This window comes from Bombina bombina, chromosome 2, assembly GCF_027579735.1.
Source record: "Bombina bombina isolate aBomBom1 chromosome 2, aBomBom1.pri, whole genome shotgun sequence".
Lineage (NCBI taxonomy): Eukaryota > Metazoa > Chordata > Amphibia > Anura > Bombinatoridae > Bombina > Bombina bombina.
Window position 1 is genome coordinate 986,390,672 of NC_069500.1, and position 23,898 is coordinate 986,414,569.

The following is a 23,898-nucleotide window of genomic DNA, read 5'->3' on the forward strand; positions in this document are numbered from 1 at the left end:
CTTGTTCATAGCCAGGATCTAGGTCTTTGTAATGACTGCACAACGCAGTGATATTATCACAATGGCATCCTGTTATCTTTTGAAAATTCTAATAAAATGTATTTGAACCAGCTTATTGCCTTACCCAGTTGCACATGATCACACCACAATGGACATTTAAATGGACTGGAAGATCAACTTTATATGTGCATTAGAGTTTAATCACTGTGTTGCAATAGATGGAACATACCCTTTGAAAAGTTTCTTAAGAGTTGTTTTTCATTTCTCCTTTGCTGTGGCAAATGAGGATAGATTAAGGGCCTACCTGTGCAGTATATATTAGGTCCACAGTTCTGAATTTCATGGAAAAGAAACTTTGAGCTCAAAGGGACATGAAACCCAAACCTGTTCTTTTTTTATTCAGATAGAGAATACAATTTTAAACAACTTTCTAATTGACTTCTATTATCTAATTTTTTTTATTCTCTTGGTATTATTTGTTGAAGGAGCAGAAATGCACTACTGGTTTCTAACTGATCACATGTGTGAGCCAATAACAATGGTTATACATCTGCAGCAACCAATCCGCAGCTAGAAACTAGGTTCTCTGCTGCTCCTGAGCTTACCTATATAAACCTTTCAGCAAAGGATAACAAGAAAAGGAAGCAAATTAAATAATAGAAGTAAATTGGAAAGTTGTTTAAAATTGTATTCTCTATCTAAATCATGAAATAAACATTTTGGGTTTCATGTCCCTTTAATGTTCTTTCAATACCTTACTATCAGCTGATACCACAAGTGTTTAGAATGTTACACTGCTAAACTGGTCAGATCAAAATGGGCGTGTACCGCTTATTATAACTTCCTTATCCAATTAAATTAATGTAAAGTTTCTGAGAGCAGTGAGGCCCTCCCATCAGTTACTCAGACAACAAATACACTTATGTATAGTTTGGTGCATGCATACATAACATTCCTTAAAGGATACTCTTCACTGTTCCGGATGTCTACTACAAGTAGCTTGGGCCTGCTGGATTTGCTTTTCTTGGAAGAGGATTTGGAAAGACTTGGCACCGTCAGCTCACATAAATCAATCAGATCTTCTGCAGAGATTCTTGGCGAAACCTCAGTCTTCAACTCACTTAACTTAATTGGTTCACGACCCTGATGAACAAAAGGGAAAGAGAATGCCTTTAGCATGTATGTAATGTGTACTTTGTGGGCAATTAAGTATTCAGCTAAAGTAGTGTAATATTAAATTTAAATGGACATTAAACATTAAATACATTTCATAAGCATAGTATTGAAGTTATTCCCCACCTCCCTCTAGTCATTGGTGATGCCATGTTGAAATCTATCTTTAACTGCATTGTAGTGCGGATCTGTTTGCAAATGTGCAGTAACTCTCCTTGAGATACCTGCAATGTAACCTACGTTCCATAATGACAGCACCCATGATTAGAAGAAGGTGCATGAAATGTATTTAGTGTTTACTGTCCCTTAAAGAAATAATACATCTCATTACTAAGCTTCAGCTAGCACATATTTGTAATGCACATAATTAACTTTGTTTGCCTTTTGTTCTGCAATAGAAACTCACAAGGTCAAGGAGGAATGCATTGAGTTTAGTGAACATAAAGAAAAATAGTAGAAATAAATAATACATTCATTAATGTTAATTTGTTTTGAGAATATCATAGAAACATGTTTGTATAGCACTGTGTGCTAATAGATTTGTTTTTTTTATTACCATAACAAAACATTATATACAAAAATGTACAAATGTTTGAAACCTAATCAGCTTTGTCTATTTAGTAGAACGCAAGAGCAATGTATGATAACGGAGAGAACGGAGGTTTAGTAAATCAAGGTTAAATTCTAAGTCTGATGCTCTACTACCTGACTTAATTTTGTATATATAACCTGCAACTTATATTATCTATAGCTAAGCCGGGTGGTATTACAAAGCAGCTGGGCGGGGGCAGTGTAATATTTTCTTATATTATATCATTTTCCGCCATCCAAAGCACAAATTAATTGCATAATTTAACATAAATGTATTTATTGATGATTTGTGCAATAAAACATTTTTAATATTAGCTCCAAAATGTTTATGGTTTGAAAAGATCAACACAGTTATATTAATACACGTTTTACCTCTGTGATTACCTTGTATCTAAGCCTCTGCAGACTGCCCCATTATCTCAGTGCTATTTACAGACTTGCATTTTAGCTAATTAGTGCTGACTCATGAATAACTCCACGGAGTGAGCACAATGTTATCTATATGCATACAAGAATGAGCACTGTCTTGCTGTGAAAAGCTACCGACAACAACGCAGAGGTTTAAAGGTTATAAAGTATATAAATAACAATGTTGGATGTGCAAAGCTGGGGAATGGGTAGTAAAGGCGTTAACAATTTTGGAGTAGACTGTCCCTTTAATATTGGGGTGCGTCCGTTAAAAAGGACCAGGGGAAAATGTACTTACAACAGATAGCACAAATCGGTAGTAGCATACTCATTGCGCTCCCATTACAAGTCGCTGTATAAGTTTGTGCTTGCGCTCAATCTATTATTATTTAACATTTTTGAAAATATGGTGTTAACTCTTACCAGCTTGCTACTGTGTGATCAAATATACCTTAACATGCTTTATATATATATATATATATATATATACATACAGAGAGAAGTGCACTTCTATATATCTATATATACTCTAACACTAAGCAAACAGATTGAAAGTGAAAGGTAAGTTACGCATTTGCTCTATCTAACATGAGTATTGAAGTGCCCACCAATTGCATTTTAAACATTAACCATCTACTAACTTGTAACAGCTACAAAAAAATACAAGCGGTATTGAAGTGTGCACCCACAGTGTTACTGCTCCATACCGCTTGCATTTTCACGCACCAATTGTAATCTAGGAAAAATGCATCTGGAGTCAGTAATAAAAAGATTTCATGCTCTAACAAATTAGTACAAGCAATTTTTGTATTAAAGTGATGATAAACCTTAAAGGGACACTGAACCCAAAATTTTTCTTTTGTGATTCAGATAGAGCATGCTATTTTAAGCAACTTTCTAATTTACTCCTATTATCACATTTTCTTCATTCTCTTGGTATCTTTATTTGAAAAGCAAGAATGTAAGTTTAGATGCCGGCCCATTTTTGGTGAACAACCTGGGTTGTTCTTGCTGATTGGCGGATAAATTCACCCACCAATAAACAAGTTCTATCCAGGTTCTGAACCAAAAAGTGTCTGGCTCCTTAGATTAGATGCTGTCTTTTTCAAATAAAGATAGCAAGAGAATGAAGAAAAATTGATAATAGAAGTAAATTAGAAAGTTGCTTAAAATTGCATGCTCTATCTGAATGACGAAAGAAAAAATTTGGGTTCAGTGTCCTTTTAACTAATAAATATTCCATATATTTAAAGGGACAGTCAACACCAGAATTTTTGTTGTTTAAAAAGAAAGATAATCCCTTTATTACCATTCCCGAGTTTCGCATAACCAAAAACTGTTATAGAAATACACATTTTTTTTCTCTGTGATTACCTTGTATCTAAGCCTCTGCAAACTGTCCCCTTATTTCAGTTATTTTGACAGACTTGCATTTTAGCCAATCAGTGCTATCTCCTGGGTAACTTCACGTGCATGAGCTCAATGTTATCTATATGAAACACATGAACTAATGCCCTCTAGTGGTCAAAATGCATTCAGATTAGAGGCAGTCTTCAAGGTCTAAGAAATTAGCATATGAGCCTCCTAGGTTTGGCTTTTAACTAAAAATATCAAGAGAGCAAAGCAAAATTGGTGATAAAAGTAAATTGGAAAGTTGTTAAATATTACATTCCCTATTTAAATCATGAAAGTTTTTTTTGGACTTGACTGTTCCTTTAATATTTGCCATTATAAAAGTATGTGTACTTTTTCTGTTTTTAATCCATCTGTTAAAGGGTTAAATTATGGCATACAGTAATGCTTCTATTGCAATGTTATGACAGCCCACTTGGATGAACACTTTTTTTTTTAATGACAATTCTTGTGAACATCCAATCAGCGTGTGTGTCATTTGACAATCTTGAAGTCCAGCCCCTTTAAAGCCCTTAGAAAGCCAATGTAGAGAGTGGATTTGACTGCTCTATACAACACAGCCCAGCCCAGCCCAGCCCAGCGAGGAAGTGAAGGGGGCGGAGGAACAGACAATACCAATTAGAATTATAAATATTTTATTATAAAATATATATACACTTTTTAAAAGAAATAATTATGGGGTTTTACTTGCAAACTAACATATTTTTCATTGCAACATTATTATAGTCTGAAATTTACCATCCCTTTAATGTCCACTTTAACTGTTTTAAAAGGAAAAACTTGCTTATGCAATACAGTTCCCATTTTCTGTACATAGTTACGTCATAGCATTATTTTATGACATATCTCTCTTTTTGGACACCTGTCTCTATCTAAAAATATCTCTCAAAAATGTTAAAAGTGTTATTTATTATTATTCTTTATTTATAAAGCGCCAACAGATTCCGCAATATTCCGAAATATTCCTTAACACCCAAAAATAATAATAATTAATAATAATAATAATAGCTCAACAAAGCAAAAAAGGAGGTAAAAATAATTCACTTAAAAAACAATGAACTAATTTATTATGTTATGAAACTAATCAAGTGGTGGGACAATAAATCACAATGACACCATTTTATCTTGATAGATGAAAAGCTTTTGATGAATAGGGTTTTGCAGTAGGAGGCAACCAGGAAACTAATGTTTCAGTGTCTAATTTCTGAAGTTAAAAAGCATGGGGGAGTGGGAATTGAACTTACACAATTACTGGCTGGGAAGTTTGAAGTTGGTGGGGAGGAGGATTCTGCAACTCTCCCATAGCCTGTATGCTGGTCTGCGCAATTTCAAACAACTTTCTAATGTACTTTTATCATCAAATTTGCTTTGTTCACTTGGTGTTCTTTGTTGAAAGCTAAACCTAGGTAGCTCATATGCTAATTTCTAAGTCCTTGAAGTCCCCCTCTTCTCTCTTATCACAGCTAGACAGCGCTAGTTTAGGTGTGCCATATAGATAACATTTTTGCTCACTCCCGTGGAGTTATTTATAAGTCAGCACTGATTGGCTAAAATGCATGTCTATCAAAAGAACTAGGAAAAGGGGCAGTCTGCAGAGGCAAGGTAATCACAGAGGTAAATGTGTATTAATAGAACAGTGTTGGTTATGCAAAACTGAGGGATGGGTAATAAATGGATTATCTATCTTTTTCAACAATAAACATTTTTAAGGAGACTGTCCATTTAAAAGAATTTAAAGGGATAGTAAATTCCTTGATATTTTTATATATAATGCTTAGTTATGCCCAATAAAGCTACTTTGCAATATACTTTCATTAATTATTTTGTCCCCTTTTTCATATATTTCAAGCTCTGAAAATTAAGGGTATTCCAATATTCATAACTCGAAATGCACCGTACCGACTTCTCAAGGCAAATGATGGATGGAGTATGGCTACTGAAAACCAACTGCAGTAAAAAGTATGTTAGTTTGTTTAAAAAAGTTTTAGTAGCAACTCAAAAGAAATGTCTTGTAATAACAAGGTATTATTTCCCTCTTTAAATATAGCAGTACTTTGAATCCACAAATGGCGGACAGGCGACTAATACCAACCAGGGTCCCTGGACAAAAATTATGGTAGGGCCCCCACCCTGGCCTCTACGTATGTTTACCTTTAGTTCAGGCCAAACACAAACACTCTTGTGCCGTGCAAAGCATGTATAATAGCACATAAACACAACTTCACACTCTCACACACACACTCTCTCTCACACACATGCACACACCCTAACACACACATACTCTCTCTCTTACACACATACTCTCTCTCTTACACACTTTATCTCTCTTATACACTTTCTCTCTCTCATACACAGACACACGCACACCACACACAAAGACACTAACATGCTCACACACACAACCTCTCTTACACACTTTCTCTCACACACACACCACACACAGAGACACTAACATGCTCACACACACACTCTCTCTCTTAAATACACAAATACACTCATTCTTTCACACACAGAAAGACACTGACAAACACAAAGAAACACACACGCTCTCGCTCTCACACACAAAAACACACACATAAGAGAGAAATAACTGTAGGCATGTGCAGCATGTTGCAAATGCACGATGTTACCTCAGCTGACTCAGTTTCAAACCCGGACACACAAATGGAAACCAGAACTGTCTGGGTCATTCCCGGACAGGTGTCAACCCTAGCATGTATGCCAGTCCACGTTTGTGTTTATCACCTCAACCAAAAACAGGAGATTATCCTTTAATGTCTAAAGAAAGCAATCACCAGGTACATAAAATCCAACATGCATCAAAGGAGATCCTGCATTTTCAGAAATAGAGATGGCAAACTGTATCTAGTTACAAAAACAGCTAGAGGACTATAGAATACTGGATATTAAGTTAAGTTTCAAACCTAAGAGTGGCACAGATAGCAAAGGTAAACATCTGAGATGGGGCTATGAGAATTGTCTGATAAGTGATGTTCACAAAGAATATATGAGAGGTACATCTTACCCCAGCCTTGCGTACCCTGCAGTTATATTTTATTTTAACAGTTAATTAGGTTTAAACATAAACTTTAACACTCCATAAAATGTTTTTATGGCTTTGAAATGTGATTTGATTATTTATTTATTTTGCATGATTTTCACAAATAGTCTATGTGATTTTTGATAGTACATCCTTAGGAAATATTTTCTACTGGAATAGAATCCACCACATGGTGAAAGCAGCATTTTCAATGCTCAGACCTGAAAAGCACTCTGTTACACAAAATTAATTGTTTTAGTTATTTCAGTGTTGATTTAAAGGGACAGTAAAACCAAAATTACACTTTCATGATTCAGATAGAGCATGCAATTTTAAACTACTTTGCAATTTACTTCTATTATCTAATTTGCTTCATTCTCAATGCATCCTTTATTAAAAAGCATGATTAGGAAGGCTCAGGAGCAGCAAATAGATATTGGAACTAGCTGCTGATTGGTGGCTGCACATATATGCCTCTTGTAATTGGCTCACCCAATGTGTTCAGAAAGGTTATTAGTGAATCATGTCCGCTTGACCTCGCTAAATGCCGACAGCATACGCTGTCGGCATTTAACATTGCACAAGCATTTCTACTGAAATGCTTGTGCAATGCCACCCCTGCTCACCGGCAGCCAATCGGCGGCACCTATTTTGTTTAACATATTTATATAAATAAAAGGGCTACCAGGAAAGTATGTCTGCAGATGATACAAAAACGTGTAATAGAGTTGATGTTCCAGGAGGGTGGACCAAATGAAAATAGATATTAAAAATTGTGGAGTTTTAACATCATAAAGAGCAAACATATGAATTAAGGAAATAAGTATCATAAAGTTGATTAAAGACTCATTTAATGACTGTTACAAAAGAGAAACATTAATTGGGAATAATTACTTCAGATTATTTGAAATTTTGTAAACACTGTACTATTCCAGAGAGTAAGGCCAGTAGAATGCTTGGTTGTATAGGTATTTGCAGCAGAAATAGCAAGGTTCTTATTTCACTTTACATATCTCTAATTAGGTCTCATTTTGAGTATCTTATGCATTTTTGGAGACAATATTTAAAAACGGATATACATAAATTGGAATCTGTTCAAAGGAGGGCTACTAAAATGGTGCATGTTATTAAAAATAAAACTTACCAAGAAAGGCTTAATTACCTAAAAATACATAGCTTAGAGGAGCAAAGGGAAAGAGGTGATATTCTACAAACTTTTTATTAAGGGGCTTCACAAATGTAAGGCAATAAGTATTATTCACAATAAGAGCAATTCCAGTGGTCGTGATCTCAAGTTGAAGGGTAGTAAATTCAGGAGCAATTTGTGGAAGCACTTCTTCACAGAAAGGGTGATTGATTAATGCAATAAACTTAGATTAAAGGTAGTAAGGACAAACACAATGGGGGACTTCAAGAATGTCTGGGATAAGCAAAAGACTATCCTACAAACTAAGCATGCTTACACTTTTATGACATTTTAGACAGACTTTTTCGGCCTATAGTTCTTATTTGCCATGAAAATCTATGTTTATAATAAAAGAGTAAGGGAGAAAAAAAAGCATCAGAAGTGTCTTATTAAGGAAATGATTTTAATATGCATTAATCCATTTAGAAAACAAGAAAAATAAATTACTACTCAATAAAGGAAAATGAATACATTAGACAAATTAAGAGACTAGTAAAAAAAATTAAGAAAATACATCCTATATTTATATACATTATATAGTATTTTTTTTAGATAATGGGCACTTAGGAAGGGGGGAGACATTTGTAGGGCACCAGTGCTTTTAAATCTATAGTTTTGGCATTGTGACTTAAACAAAGGAACATAGGTCAAACTGTCATAGACCTCTTAGATGTAATTGCAAAGCTTTTTAAAGGCACTGAAGGGTGATTGACCAGACAAGGCCACCCAGGGACATAATAGGATAATTAAAGTAGCCAATCATTTGGGGGTGAGGTCCAAAAATAAGTAGGGGAGCAAGAATATTGTCATTATTTTTAAATAGTTATTACTGATTAGCTAATCATAAGTTCAGACTAAGTGCTATTGCATTGTCTTGTTATCTTGCATTTGTTGATTATGCAAATCTACTGCGTTGACTGGTCCTTTAAGTCTCCTTTTACACAGTATTATACCATACTCCCATTGTATTATGTAGCTTTGGTAAACTGACAACATACAGTAAGCAGCTAACAAGTATACAACATTTACAGTCAAGCCTGTCAGTCACTTTATAACAACGGATTAGAAGAGGATTCTCAATATATGATAACTTGATAGTTTTACATGAATCCCCAAAATGACAAGGTAAAATGACTTGCAGTATAAAGAATATATGAGATGACATGTGACAAGATAATATGACTTCTAAATCTTTCTAAATATGGATAATCTTAAACTCCTGTCATAGAATAAGCCAAAGATATGAGTGATGTGAAAAACAGAAATAAACATGATTAGTTCTCATCATTAAAAGCATAATGATTACCACAATGTGAAGGAGCTGTATGACAATTATTCCATCTACCAACATTACTTTCTATAAAATAACATTACATAATCTCATCAACAGCAAACAGATTTTTCTCTACAGCTAGTGTAACAGAAAAAAACGTAGAATTTGTTTAATGTAACTAGACGAAACAAAAGTCCTCTTTCCTCTAGGACATGATGTGGGAATGCAATTATTGTAGAATATTGTGTTACAGCTCCACAAACATAGAACTACAACAAATGCAAACTATTAAAAATGAAAATATTTAGACACCAAGGAAAACATAATTTATGCTTACCTCATAAATGAATTTCTTTCATGGTTTGTGAGAGTCCACAATCCATTACTCCTGGGAATTACTCTGCCTGGCCACTAGGAGGAGGCAGATATTCCCAAATCCCAACAGCTCTATAAAGCCCCTCACACCTTACTGGAAACTAGTCTGACGTATAGCCAAGCAAGAAAAGTAGGAAAAGGAATAAGACAAATGTAAAGGGCAACGGGAATTTGTGGATATCTCTAGACTAAGTGGATTATGTAGAATGAAGGGCAGAAACCCATTTTCTTTTTTTATTTTTGGCATGAATAGCTTTGTTCTCACAACATGTTTCCTGGAGGCATATTTCATCAGGATTATATTTATTATATAATGGAACACTAACAGTCCTTTAACTGTATTATAACTCCCATAAAATTTGACAACAACATCTAAAAATTTCACTTTTAGTGTTTTTTTCATGAAATAATTGCATATTAAAATGAAAACATAATTTAAATATCGCTGGTTAAAGGTGTTAAATACTCTTACATGAAATTTGATATGAACACAAATTTGATAAATTGTTTCTCTATATATGATATAAAAATGTAAATTTTATTTTCAAAGAGTTATAGAGCGCAAAAATTAAGGGCCAGATTACAAGTGAAGCATTAACGCTCCTGCTTGAGCGTTAACTGCGCTAGAAATAATATTTTTGCACAAGTCGGGTTGTGCTCAGATTATGAGTTGAAAGTAAACTGTTTTTTGGTCGCCCGCTAAACTAACGAGCGCAAAAAGCAGAACTGAGAATATCGCACGTGCGATTACAAAACTGATCCCATAGTCTCAAGTACACTAACCCGACATGAAACTATGAATATCTCAACATTCCAATGTTCTATTTATTTATAAATGCATTTCTACACATATCTGATGTTTTTTGGTACAATATATATATATATATATATATATATATATATATATATATATATATATATATATACATACAGTATCTCACAAAAGTGAGTACACCCTTCATATTTTTGGAAATATTTTATTATATCTTCATGTGACAACACTAAAGAAATGACACTTTGCTACAATGTAAAGTAGTGAGTGTACAGCCTATATAACAGTGTAAATTTGCTGTCCCCTCAAAATAACTCAACACGCAGTCATTAATGTCTTAACTGTTGGCAACAAAAGTGAGTACACCCCTAAGTGAAAATGTCCAAATTGGGCCCAAAGTGTCAATATTTCGTGTGGCCAGGATTATTTTCCAGCACTGCCTTAACCCTCTTGGGCATGGAGTTCACCAGAGCTTATACATCACACTTAGGCATTGTTGATAACTTATAAATCACACTTAGGCATTGTTGATATTACTGTTTGATTTGCCAGAACCCGGTGCCAAAGACTCTAATTCGAGTGCGGCGTATGTCAAGCACTCCTTCTTTGGGATCTATACCGTGGCAAATCCTCAGATATGGATCCATAACTGTTAACTGATCTCTACTGTGCTAAACATTCTAGCACTTTACCTTTCAGTTTTTTACAGCCGTTTTAAATAGCGCCACCAGGACCCTGCTGCCACTATTTAACGGCTTGAATAAGTAGGTGGATTTCCACCTGCTCACTCACGTATTGGAATACTTCCTTATTCACCTGTACCCATAACCTGGGGCTGGGTCAACATTGATTAGTTGTTTTTATGCAGTGTTTTATGGTTTAATAATTTTATTATTGTTATTAGTGGGAGTAATTTAACAGTTCTCCCTAAACAGCTGTTAAGCTTTTATGTTAGATTTCCTTGCTGGAAATCAGGTTTACTGTTTTTATCACTCTATTTTTAACTAGTCCAAATTGTATATAATAAATTTCATTTAGTACTCAATTCTACCTCACTGCATCTGTGTGTATACATACCCTTAGGCCTTTTGGCGCTGTGATCATTCCTATCTTCTTCACCAGAGCTTCACAGGTTGCCACTGGAGTCCTCTTCCACTCCTCCATGATGACATTACGTAGCTGGTGGATGTTAGAGACCTTGCGCTCCCCTACCTTCCGTTTGAGGATGCCCCACAGATGCTCAATAGGGTTTAGGTCTGGAGATATACTTGGCCAGTCCATCACTTTACCCTCAGGTTCTTTAGCAAGGCAGTGGTCGTCTTGGAGGTGTGTTTGGGGTCATTATCATGTTGGAATACTGCCCTGCAGCCCAGTCTCCGAAGGGAGGGGATCATGCTCTGCTTCAGTATGTCACAGTACATGTTGGCATTCATGGTTCCCTCAATGAACTGTAGCTCCCCAGTGCCGGCAGCACTCATGCAGGCCCAGACCATGACACTCCCACCACCATGCTTGACTGTAGGCAAGACATATTTGTCTTTGTACTCCTCACCTGGTTACCACCACACACGCTTGACACCATCTGAACCAAAAAAGTTTATCTTGGTCTCATCGGACCACAGGACATAGCTCCAGTAATCCATGTCCTTAGTCTGCTTGTCTTCAGCAAACTGCTTGCGGGCTTTCTTGTGCATTATCTTTAGAAGAGGTTTCCTTCTGTGACGACAGCCATGCAGACCAATTTGATGCAGTGTGCGGCGTATGGTCTGAGCACTGACAGGCCGACCCCCCACGCCTTCAACCTCTGCAGCAATGCTGGCAGCACTCATATGTCTATTTCCCAAAGACAACCTCTAGATATGACGCTAAGCATGTGCACTCAACATCTTTGGTCGACTATGGCGAGGCATGTTCTCAGTGGAACCTGTCCTGTGAAACCGTTGTATAGTCTTGCCCACCGTGCTGCAGCTCAGTTTCAGGGTCTTGGCAATCTTCTTACAGCCTAGGCCACCTTTATGTAGAGCAACAATTCTTTTTTTCAGATCCTCAGAGAGTTCTTTGCCATGAGGTGCCATGTTGAACTTCCAGTGACCAGTATGAGAAAGTGTGAGAGCGATAACACCAAATTTAACACACCCATTCACACCTGAGACCTTGTAACACTGAGTCACATGACACCGGGGAGCGAAAATGGCTAATTGGGACCAATTTGGACATTTCCACTGAGGGGTGTACTCACTTTTGATGCCAACAGTTTAGACATTAAAGGCTGTGTGTTTAGTTATTTTAAAAGTACAGCAAATTTACAATGTTATACAGGCTGCACACTCATTACTTTACATTGTAGCAAAGTGTCATTTCTTCAGTGTTGTCACATGAAATTATATAATAAAATATTTACAAAAATGTGAGGGATGTACTCACTTTTGTGCAATACTGTATAAATAAATATATATATATATATATATATATATATATATATACATATATATATATATATATATATATATATATATATATATATACACACACACACACATATATATATATATATACACATACATAATTATATATAGGTATAGATCTATTCAGATCAATATTGGAAAATCTATGTATAAATACTTAGAACATATTTGTCTAGGTGCAGAACAATGGAATGTGAAATTTACAGAATATACATAGTTAACTGCAAAGGGCTCCAATGCACTTATATATAAACTAGGCGATAAGCCTGTCCAGAGGGCAGTCTATTTAAAAAAAAAAAAAAATACAACCCCCAAAGCTAAAATTACAAAAAATAAAATAATGTAAAATTACAGAAAAAAATAAACAAAGCTATCCAAAATAAAAAATGTAAACCTAAACTAATACCCCTATACAAATCCCCCCAAATTAAAAACACCCCCTAATCTAATACTATCAATAGCCCTTAAAATGACTTTTGTATCGCATTGCCCTAAGTTAAACAGCTCTTTTACCTAACAGCAAAATAACTCCACCCACCAAACCCACTAAAATAAAAAACTAACACTTAAAAAACCTAAACTACCCATTGCCCCTAAAGGGCAATACCTTGCATTCCTATTGGCTGAAATTTTGAAATCAGTCAATAGAATTAGAGCTACAGAAATTTTATTGGCTGCTCAAATCAGCCAATAAGATTTCAGTAGCTCTCATCCTATTGGCTAATTTCTAAATTTCAGCCAATAGGAATGCAAGGTACCCCAATAAATATGGGGTACTTTGCATTTAATCTTCAGTACCGCCGCTGAGGACCGCCGCCAAGGACTGCCGCTGAGGATAAACACATCGGGGAAGCCAGCTCTGTACCTCCGCTCCGCGCCGCCTTCGTTCTGGATGAAGATAGAAGATGATGGAGCCACCTGGAAGACCTTTTTCGCCGGACTTCAGGAACAGTTAGTACCTATTTGGGTCTTAGTGTTAGGATTTTTTTTAATTTATTTTTTTATTTTTAAGATTAGGGATTTAATGGGCTGGAAAAGAGCGGATTGCCCTTTTAAGGGCATTAAAAGAGCGGATTGCCCTTTTAAGGTCAATGCCCATACAAATGCCCCTTTAGGGGCAATGGGTACTTATTTTACGATGTGGGGGTTTGCGGTTTAGGTGTTTGTTAATACTTTGTGCTGGAGGTTAGTTTTCTTTTGTTATACTTTGTGCGGGTGGTTACATGTTTTTTATTTATTTCTTGCGAGCGGTTACGTGTTTTTTCGATATTTCGTGTTTTTATTTTTATTTCTTGCAGGCGGTTACATGTTTTTTAGGTATTTTCGTGCGGGCGGTTGTGTGTTTTTGTTTTTTTTAAGGCTTCGGGTTTGCCTACGCTGCATCCAGGTGGATTCAGAAAATGGCAAGGTGGTGAAAGAATCCACCTGCGGTGGATTCTTTTACCACCCTGCCATTTTCAGAATTCACCAGGATGCAGCATCGCTGCATCCAGGTGAATTCTTTTGGCTGCGGGCACAGCCAACATTCTTTTAGCTGCCTCGCGCAGCCAACATTCCTTGGCTGAGGATGCGTGTGCAACTGGCGACGGACGCATTACAAACATGATTAGTATAGATATGTCTATATATGTGTACATATGTATTTATATGTCTGTAAATACATAAATACACTTATAAATACATATGTACACACATATATATATACACACACACACATATATGTTTCTCTATGTTAAAGCCCTTCGCCTGTTTATTTTTCATTCTAAAACCTGAGACCTCATATCTTTGATCCCTTATAACTTTTTGGTGCAATATTATTTTTTAATATTTTTTATTAGATAGTGTTATGTTGAGTGCAACTGTACTTTGTAATGTATTTTTGATGTCTTTTGTGGTGCTTTTTTGTTTCGCAAAACAGTTAACCAGAGCTCTGAGGATGTGGTAATCATTCTAGCATAAATCGTGATTGCGCTCAAGCACTTTCCACTAGTAATATGAGTGCAAACACCCACAATATACCCCTTATCGCTTGGGCGTAACTGTTAGCGCTCCACTAAATATGAGAAAAAGTACACATAGCAAGCCTGCAGATTATGAACATTTTCTAGTTGACTTGAAAAGCTGGGTATGGAGAGCTCAGCTAGATTTCAAAATCCATATCACCAGCAATGAACCATGAAGATGATGAGGAGACCATACATCAACCAACATGGCATGTCAAACAAGTGTTTCCTTGTTTATTATCAATGCAGACACATTCTTCTGATTCTGCTGAACTAGACACTTTACTGTACACTTCCTCTTCTCAGAAGGTGAAATATTATGTGTGTTATATTTTATGTATTCTCATTGAAGCATCAAATTCCTTGAGCTTTATCAAACTGATCATATCCGTATATACAGCTGGAGTAGAAAAAAACAAGATCAATTCTTAGAAACAAGTTATAATTTCCTTTAATCATGAAAACGAATGTGTAGAATGAATGTCACCCTTTATAATAAAAACAATCTATATTCATTTTTCCTCATGTAGACCAGGATTAGTTAAAGGGACAGTCAAGATAAAACTTTTATGCATGCAATTTTAAACAACTTTCCAATTTACTTCTGTTATCAAATTTTTTCGTTCTCTTGGTATCTTTTATTGAAGAGTAAAACTAGGTAGGCTCATAGGTGCTCAGGCGTGTGCACGTGTCTTTAGTACTCAATGGCAGCTGTGTTTTGCAACATTGTTTGTAGCTTTTTTATACAATGTTGCCATAGAGTACTAAAGAGATGAGCACTTTACTGAGCTCTTATGAGCCTACCTAGTTTTACTCTTCAATAAAAGATAGCAAATTGATAAAAGAAGCAAATTGGAAAGTTGAATCATGCAAGTTTAATCTTGACTTTAATGTCCCTTTAATAAGATCTACCAATAACCATGGTGTTAGGTTCAGTGGTAGTGCCTGAAGCATTGTCTTAATAAATACAAATAAAATGGACATAATGAGAACTACATAGTTTACATTAAAATCTCAAAAAAATAATTAACAGATTTACTTAAAAAATCATGGATCCAAAGAAACTGACAGATATATTATGCAAAGGGGCAAAGGGGTTAAACACATAGCAAAAGTCCCAGTTGGAAGTCACAAGCATTGCAGCCCCGAAGCAAAACCTAGTTGGCAATTGTCAAGAGTGTGCGACCACTGTGGAATGCTTGTGCACCTGAGCAGTGCTTTACATATGTGTTTAATCCTTCCGCACGGATTAAACATACTGTTAAACATGTCTAAAAAAGGTATGGAGAATAAAAAAGAAAAACAAAAAACACCTGCACTGTGAGTATAGTGACGTAGTGAGTATAGTTTACAGCACATCTGCACATTTTTCCCACAGAAAACCCTAGCTCCAGTGTTTCCACTAGAGTAGAGGATTCTGGGTAAGGATATGCTTATAAGGTTCACAATGCAACATTTTTGCTTACAAATATTGTTTTTAAAAACAGATTCTGATGCCAGTGCAGCGCTTCACTAGTCAGCTATAAAACATAGCAGTGATTTCTCTTTTCTGTGGATGCATATGTGTACTGTACTGTGTTTATAGCACTGTAAATAGCAGCTTTAGTGATACCATATGAGGAATGTAAAATTTAGCTGCCACTCAGGGGACTTTACTGTCAAGTTGAATACTGGACACCTGACAACCTTAACAGTTCTGTCAAATGAAAAATCTTTAACCCACAGCTCATCATGAGTGTTTGTAAGGTGTATGCCAGAATACCTCAACAGTAGGACATATGGTAGAACCACTGCCAATCACATGAATATGATAGGGGTGAGAGTAATGTATGTGAGCTGAAAGGAATCCGCACAGCAGAAAGAGAGTAATAGAAAAAACAGAACTCTTTAAAAACAAAGAAGCATTCTGCAAACAGATACTTGGAAAAAAGTAGGTGAGCAGGAAGTGGATGGGAGCAGAGGGCATTTTCTAGCTTTCCGTGCAACAGATTATATCCGTCTTTCTCCAAATTGTGTCTCAATATTAACCCAGTAGACATGAGTCATCCCCCATTCTCTCATAATGAACATGATATAAAAACAGGTATATAAGGCACTTACCCATAATTATACTATTGTGCATATGAACTCTCAGTATGGTTCTTGCAACTCATATAGTAACAAACATTTCCTAACATTCTAATGAAGTTGGTTTTAACTGTGAGTTTCTAGAAATTAAAAGGAGTTTTATATACTTTGTTAACACAATTTCAGTCTGTTTTGTCCCAAAGTATCAGTATGGGCATTAATTACAAAAGAGTTGTTGGAATTTTTACCATTAATAATCGTATATTACATTGTGCCTTTGTAATACGTGAAGCTTCCTATTAGTTTTTTTTTCTTTTCTTTTTGTTTGTCCACAATTCTGTAGTCTCCTCTAATGCATTATATCGACTTCATTACACATTCTCATTGAAAAGTAGGAATGTTAGAGATGCTTTGCTTAGTATGACTTTGTGTAAACTCCTGAATTTCATTTATTCTTTATAAAAGACGGTTAGGAGGAGTCACTGCCAAAGATAATGAGTTTAATTATCCTCTATCAGCATGAAAACACAAAGGCAAATAAGCTTCTTATTTTAATATTAGTAATCAAAGCTACCTCAGCGTCCTGAAATTAAAAGCTAAGCTCTCACAAGATTAAAGAGATCTGCATCATAAGCAGGCAGGTACACACTATTATAGCTGGACATTTCATTTTCTATCCCTCTATAATCTCTTGCTGGCATTTTGGCTGTGCTTTCATGTTCAGTCAAATGCTTGTCCAAGTGTCTTTTTATACAACCCTTGGCCTATGATTACATCAGTTATGGATAATGGGTAGCCTTGTAGGGATTTTCCATTTTTTCTATATTATTTTTTTTTAATAATAAACAAGAGTTAAGAAGTATATTGAAAGCAGGACTTGCGTGAAATCTGGGACAAAGAATATACAAGATGGAGCTTTTTGATTTACCTTACAGCTCACTGTATCCTAATATTTTTTTGTTTCACATTTAACCTTTGATGTGGAGGGACAGTACACGTTGTTTTGCTCTTTATGTGGTGGATGAACTTAACCTATTCATGCCATCCAACAGGTTAAGTTTGACCTCAGCTATATAAACAACTTGAAAAAATAGGCACAATCAGGTCCTTATAATGATAAATACCAGTTACATGTCAAAGTTTCACCTTAGGCCATGATAGGTCGTGACTCTGAGTGCTGGGAGATAACTGAACTTTATCGCTTTAATATCCTCAGTTATTTGTGACATCGACCTATAATTCATCTAGAGATAGTTCCACCATACCTTGAAGAACAGTTCTATATATTTATATTCATCCCAGCACTTTGGTTCCGGGACTATTTTGGAGGCTTGGGTTGTTTGGAGGAGGCCTCTTTCTATACCCCACTCTGTGGCGTCACTATGTGGATATACCGAAAAGCAATACTATCTTGCTTGTCACTGCATTTTCAATATGGAGCAGGCTTGTGCACAGTTACTAAAGGCGGTTAATTATTTGCTTACCGCTCATCAACAACAGTTTTTGAGAGAGTTGGCTATTGCATTAGTGACAGAGAGCCCAACCACTGCAACCACACAGATGTTGAATAATGAGAAACGCAGGTACAAGGAATCTGAGACAGGACTTTGCACTTTACTAGATGCCAGAGCTGACCATTTGGGAGAAAAGGAGCACATGAAACCTTGTGATTTTTTTGCTGAGATGTGAGCAGCAGTGATATAGCATAAGAGGTTCTCAGCTAGAGATCGCCAGGTCCTGGTAATGGCTATTGCGTGAGCTGAAGTGACTCGCTCTACTCAGCGATCAGTGTATCCTAGAGAGGGGGGAGGAGTCATAAGAACTACCCTGCAAGTAAGTGAGACTGATTATCTATTTAAATATACAAACCTCTTCCACTATGCTAAAAATTCTAAATGACCCCACATGTAACTAAAATTGCCATCGAACTGGAATGAAGCCCAACCTATACATTTTTCATCATTATTCAAAGTTGGAGTGGGCTACAGACGATTGCACTTTGCTTTCATAATCCTCCATGTGAGCTGTCATGTGTATCACTAGGGAGACATTTTGTACATAACTTTGACTGATGCAATGTGGATAGACCTGACTGCTCTGTTTATGAGGACTTCTTCAGTCTGAGAGTTCTGAGTTCAGCTGGACTTAAAGTGACGGTAAACAATATATAAAAAAACAATGTCTATTGCTTTAAGCATACTTGTTTAACCATAACCACATATTTTTAAAATAATATGTTATTTTAGTAGACAATATATTTAAAAAAACACTAACTACACCAACGTTATATATCCTTTATCCTTATCCTATGAGTCCTAATTCCAAGTAATGTATAGAGCAGTCCCACCCCCTCTTTACATAATAGCTTTTGCTTGCTTCAGTAGAGATAGGCAGGTGTAAAGCAACACAACGCATGCGCACAAGAGGCTACTATTCATTAAAGCCTTTTTTTTTTGGACAGGCTGCTCAATGGATAAAGGTGGGCTACGTAAAAAAAACCAGAATGCGGATAGAGAACGTATGGTTTATTTGACTGGCAGCTATGTAAAGCACCAAATTATGATAGCTTGCAGGTAGTATATAGGCAATATAAAAGAGGTGTTGGTATTGATACTGATTGGTTGCCTACTTGTTATAACCACTAGGGGGTGTTGGTATTGATACTGATTGGTTGTCTACTTGTTACAACCACTAGGTGGTGTTGGTATTGATACTGATTGGTCATCTACTTGTTAGAACCACTAGGGGGTGTTGGTATTGATACTGATTGGTTACAACCACTAGGGGGTGTTGGTATTGATACTGATTGGTTTTCTTCTTGTTACAACCACTAGGGGGTGTTGGTATTGATACTGATTGGTTGTCATAATGTAGGTTGGCCTATATAAGGGCAAACCATATGTTGTTAACTATGTATGATTAAGGGCTAGGTGCCCGAAACCTCATTTTGTTTGTATGACCCAGATTAAATGGTAATAAAGCTACTTTTTATTCCGCTATTGGTGCTGCTGTTTGTGGACTTATATTGAATGGTGGACAGCATCCCTATACCAGCATGCACCACACAGGAGGTGCTGGGCAATTTGGGGTGTGATACAATATTGTTTCTGGATACAAAAATTATCTCCCTTTACTGTACTATTTTCATGTCCTATTCTAACATGTTCTCTGTAGGTTTAACAAAGCTTTCTTTTTTTAAAATTTATATTTTAAATGTGCCCCTATTTGAGGTAAGTTCCATTCTTATGTCCCACTAAGGGACACCTTTTGGTTAACCCTCTTTTGATATATTTTAAATAGCTGGCTTTTGAGTATGGTAATTGCTAGTTTTCTGTAAAATGTGTCTATGTCTTTTTAAAAATCATATTCCTAATTTATATTTATGACCTTAGAGCCAGACATATTTGATAAAACAGCAATATCTAAGCTCCGCTTTTAATTCCCAACTAGTCTTTTTAAATGATTACTATTTTATCACTGGTGCCATAATACTGTATTATTCATTTTCCTGTACTAGATGAGGATCTATAGCAAATTATAGAATCCTATCTAACATGAGTTGTTAAAGCATCAAACTTTACTTAATCTCTTAGTTTTATATAATGCACTCAATCTAATGTGAAAGATGTTTTGTATTTCTTGTTATTAGGTCTCTTATAATATTAAGCTGACTGCTTTGTTATGTGTTTTATAAAATAGTTGTGTCACGCCGCTCTGGCTGTTGCCAGGGACGTGGCGGTTGCTGCACTGGCTGTCGCCAGGGACGCGGAGGTTCCTGTTCTATTCTGTTCTTTTCTCCTCTCAAGCCGGATCCTTTGAACTCCTTGGCGTGAATCGGTGCCTATGTAAGTACCTGCATAACTTACATTCACTGCCAAGTATAGGCGTTACTGTGTGTTCTCCTAGGTGCTTTATTACTTGAATTGCCGGATTGCCATAATTTTACTGAACTCTGCTTGTCTGACTACTCTGCCTGCTTAACCCTTGAATTGCCGGATTGCCTTATCATTGCTGAACTCTGCCTGTCTGACTACTCTGCCTGGTTTACCCCTGAACTGCTAAACTGCTGGATTGTCTGTTGTTGCTGACCTCTGCCTGTTCCTGACCACTCTATTGGTTTACACTTGAACTGCTATACTGCTGGATTGCGTTTCCGTTGCCGAACTCTGCCTGTCTCTGACTATTCTCTGCCTTAATCTTATTGCCGTGAAGGACTACCCTGTCTAACTTGAGTACTGCTTACCTCATTTCTTACACTCACTGGGATATTTCCTTATCCTTCCACTTGACGCCGGGATAAGAAGACTACTGGCCAAGTTTGGTCTGATAGGGAAATATCCCACAAGCATTACATTATACGTGGGCCATGGACCCAAATGAGGTAGTAAGAACAGTCTCTCTTCAGGGACAGACCCTGGGAACCCACACCATACACTTGCAGAATGTGGATTCTAAACTTGAGGCTATGTCAGCTATGCTCTTTTCACTGGTTGCAGAAAAGAACGCTGTTCCTGTTGTTACACAGCTGGCCCCTGCTACTAGTGCTGCAACTCCCCTCCCTGTTATTGGAAGTATACCCCGGATACCGTTGCCTGACAAGTACGATGGTACTACCGACTGTTGGGTTTTTCTTAACCAGTGCAGACTAGACTGCTACAATAATGCTCTCACCTTTCAGTCTCATCAGTCAAAGGTCACTTTTATCATTTCTTTATTGAAAGATAAGGCCCTAACCTGGGTCTTTCCCCTTTTGCAACAGAGTGCTCAACTCCTGAACGATGCTGATGCCTTAATTTCTGCATTATCTTCCGTATTTGGCATCTCTGCTACAGAGTACTCTCTCTTGGATCTCCGCCAGAGCAATAGATGTGTGGCACAATACGCCATAGAGTTTTGCACCTTGGCACATGAGACAAGTTGGGATGACAGTGCTCTCAAAGCGGCCTTCAAGGGAGGCCTTCATGAGCGTATCAAGGACGAGCTCACTTTTCGTGATGTTCCATCTTCCTTGAATGACTTCATAACACTTTGTATCAGTCTGGATTCTCGCTTTCAGGAGAGACAAGCTGAGAGAGAGAGAACTTGCAGAATCCTTACCTCTCGTCGTCCTACTCGTCCAGTCTCTAAACTATCCTCTACCCCTTCAGCACCTGTAGTTACCTCTGAAGAGGAACCCATGGATCTCTCTTCTCTTTAGCCCTCTGAGTCTGAAAGACAGAGAAGAAGGAGGTTGAGACTGTGTTTCAATTGTGGTTCTAATTCACACCAACTCAAGAACTGTGATATACTGCCAGGAAAAGCCAACGCTTAGAGGATAAAAGTGGGGTACCTCTAAGTGTAGCCACTACTTAATCCCCTCACTCTTCTCAGATCCTGGTACCTGTTACCCTTAACTGTCTTCAGAATTCTGTCCACGCTCAAGCCTTTATTGATTCAGGGGGAGCTGGAAATTTTCTAGATCACCGTTTCATGATTCATGCTGGGTTGCCTCTACTTCAGAAAAAACAATGTCCTAAAATAAGTACTCTGGATGGCACTCCCCTTGGATCAGGTTTAATCCATTTCGAATAACCTAACCTTGACTGTGGGAGTCCTACATACCGAACAATTTGAGTTCAATGTCATTCATTCTCCTGCACAACCAGTTACTCTTGGTCTTCCTTGGTTATGTATTCACAATCCTCAGTTTGACTGGACTGAGGGACAGTTGGCCTCCTGGGGTAAATCCTGTTTCCACTCCGGCCTGGCTAAAGTTACTCCGCTGCATCGTGTCCCTATAGCCAGCCTCCAGACCCCTTCTTATCTTCCCTCAGTATATGCAGAATTTACAGATGTTTTTGAAAAGAAAGCAGCCGATGTGTTGCCACCTCACCGTCCTTACGACTGCAAAATTGACACGTTTCCTGGAGCCTCACTTCCTAAAGGGAGGACTTATCCACTCTCTAAAGCTGAAACCAAGGCCATGGAGGAATACATCCAAGAAAACCTAGCTAAAGGCTTTATTCGCCCTTCCTCCTCTCCTGCCAGGGCTGGCTACTTTTTTATCCTTAAAAAGGATGGTGGTCTCAGACCCTGTATCGATTACAGAGCCCTAAACAACATTACTATCAAGAATCGTTATCCTATTCCTTTGATCACCGAACTATATGATTCACTCAAAAATGCTCGCTACTTTACAAAGTTGGACCTACATGGAGTGTACAATCTCATTAGTATCTTCCTGGGACATGAATGGAAGACTGCTTTCAACACGAGATCAGGGCATTACGAATACCTCGTAATGCCCTTTGGACTGTGTAATGCCTCTGCTGTCTTCCAAGCATTTGTCAATGATGTCTTCCGTGACCTCCTTAATCGCACTGTCATCGTCTATTTAGATGACATCCTCATATTCTCCTCCACCCTTGAGGAGCATCATGAGCATGTAAAGCAAGTACTTCTTCGCCTCAGAAATAATTCTCTGGTAGTCAAACTGGAGAAATGTGAGTTTGATCAAGTTCAGATCCAGTTCCTTGGGTATGTCATCTCGAAGGAAGGTTTTGCCATGGATCCTACAAAGCTAACCGCAGTTCTGGAATGGCCTCAACCCACCTCATTAAAGGAACTAAAGAGATTCCTGGGGTTCTAGAATTATTATCCCAAGTTTATAAAGAAATTCTCCCAAATCGTTGCTCCACTCACTGAGCTGACTAAATTAATCAGAGACTGCAAGAATTGGCCTCCTTTGGCTGTGGATGCTTTCTTTCATTTGAAAAAAGTATTTTGTTCTGCTCCTGTGCTCCGCCATTCTGATCCTAACCTGCAGTTCACTTTAGAGGTTGATGCTTCCGAGATAGCAGCTTGTGCAGTCCTAAACCAAAGGGACCCTTTAACCTCCAAGTTGCACCTGGTAGCCTTTTACTCCAAATGCTTCACTCCTGCAGAAAGGAATTACGATGTGGACAATTTTTAACTCTTCTCATTAAGATGGCCCTGACTGAATGGCGTCATTGGTTAGAGGGTACCCCCAACCCCATTAAGATTCTCACAGACAACAAGAATCTGACATACCTAGAGACTGCTCATCGACTCAATTCTCGACAGGCCAGGTGGGCTCTTTTCTTTTCTTGTTTTAACTTTATAGTCTCATACC

At 37.2% G+C, this 23,898-nt stretch overlaps 1 protein-coding gene across 1 annotated transcript in view; it reads right to left on the minus strand.

Annotated features, from left to right (window-relative positions):
• TBCK (TBC1 domain containing kinase) overlaps positions 1–23,898 on the minus strand; it is a 747,174-nt gene that overhangs the window by 107,852 nt on the left and 615,424 nt on the right. The window contains 1 exon segment of the mRNA XM_053703518.1: positions 968–1,143. Coding sequence (XP_053559493.1) covers positions 968–1,143 — 176 coding nt within the window.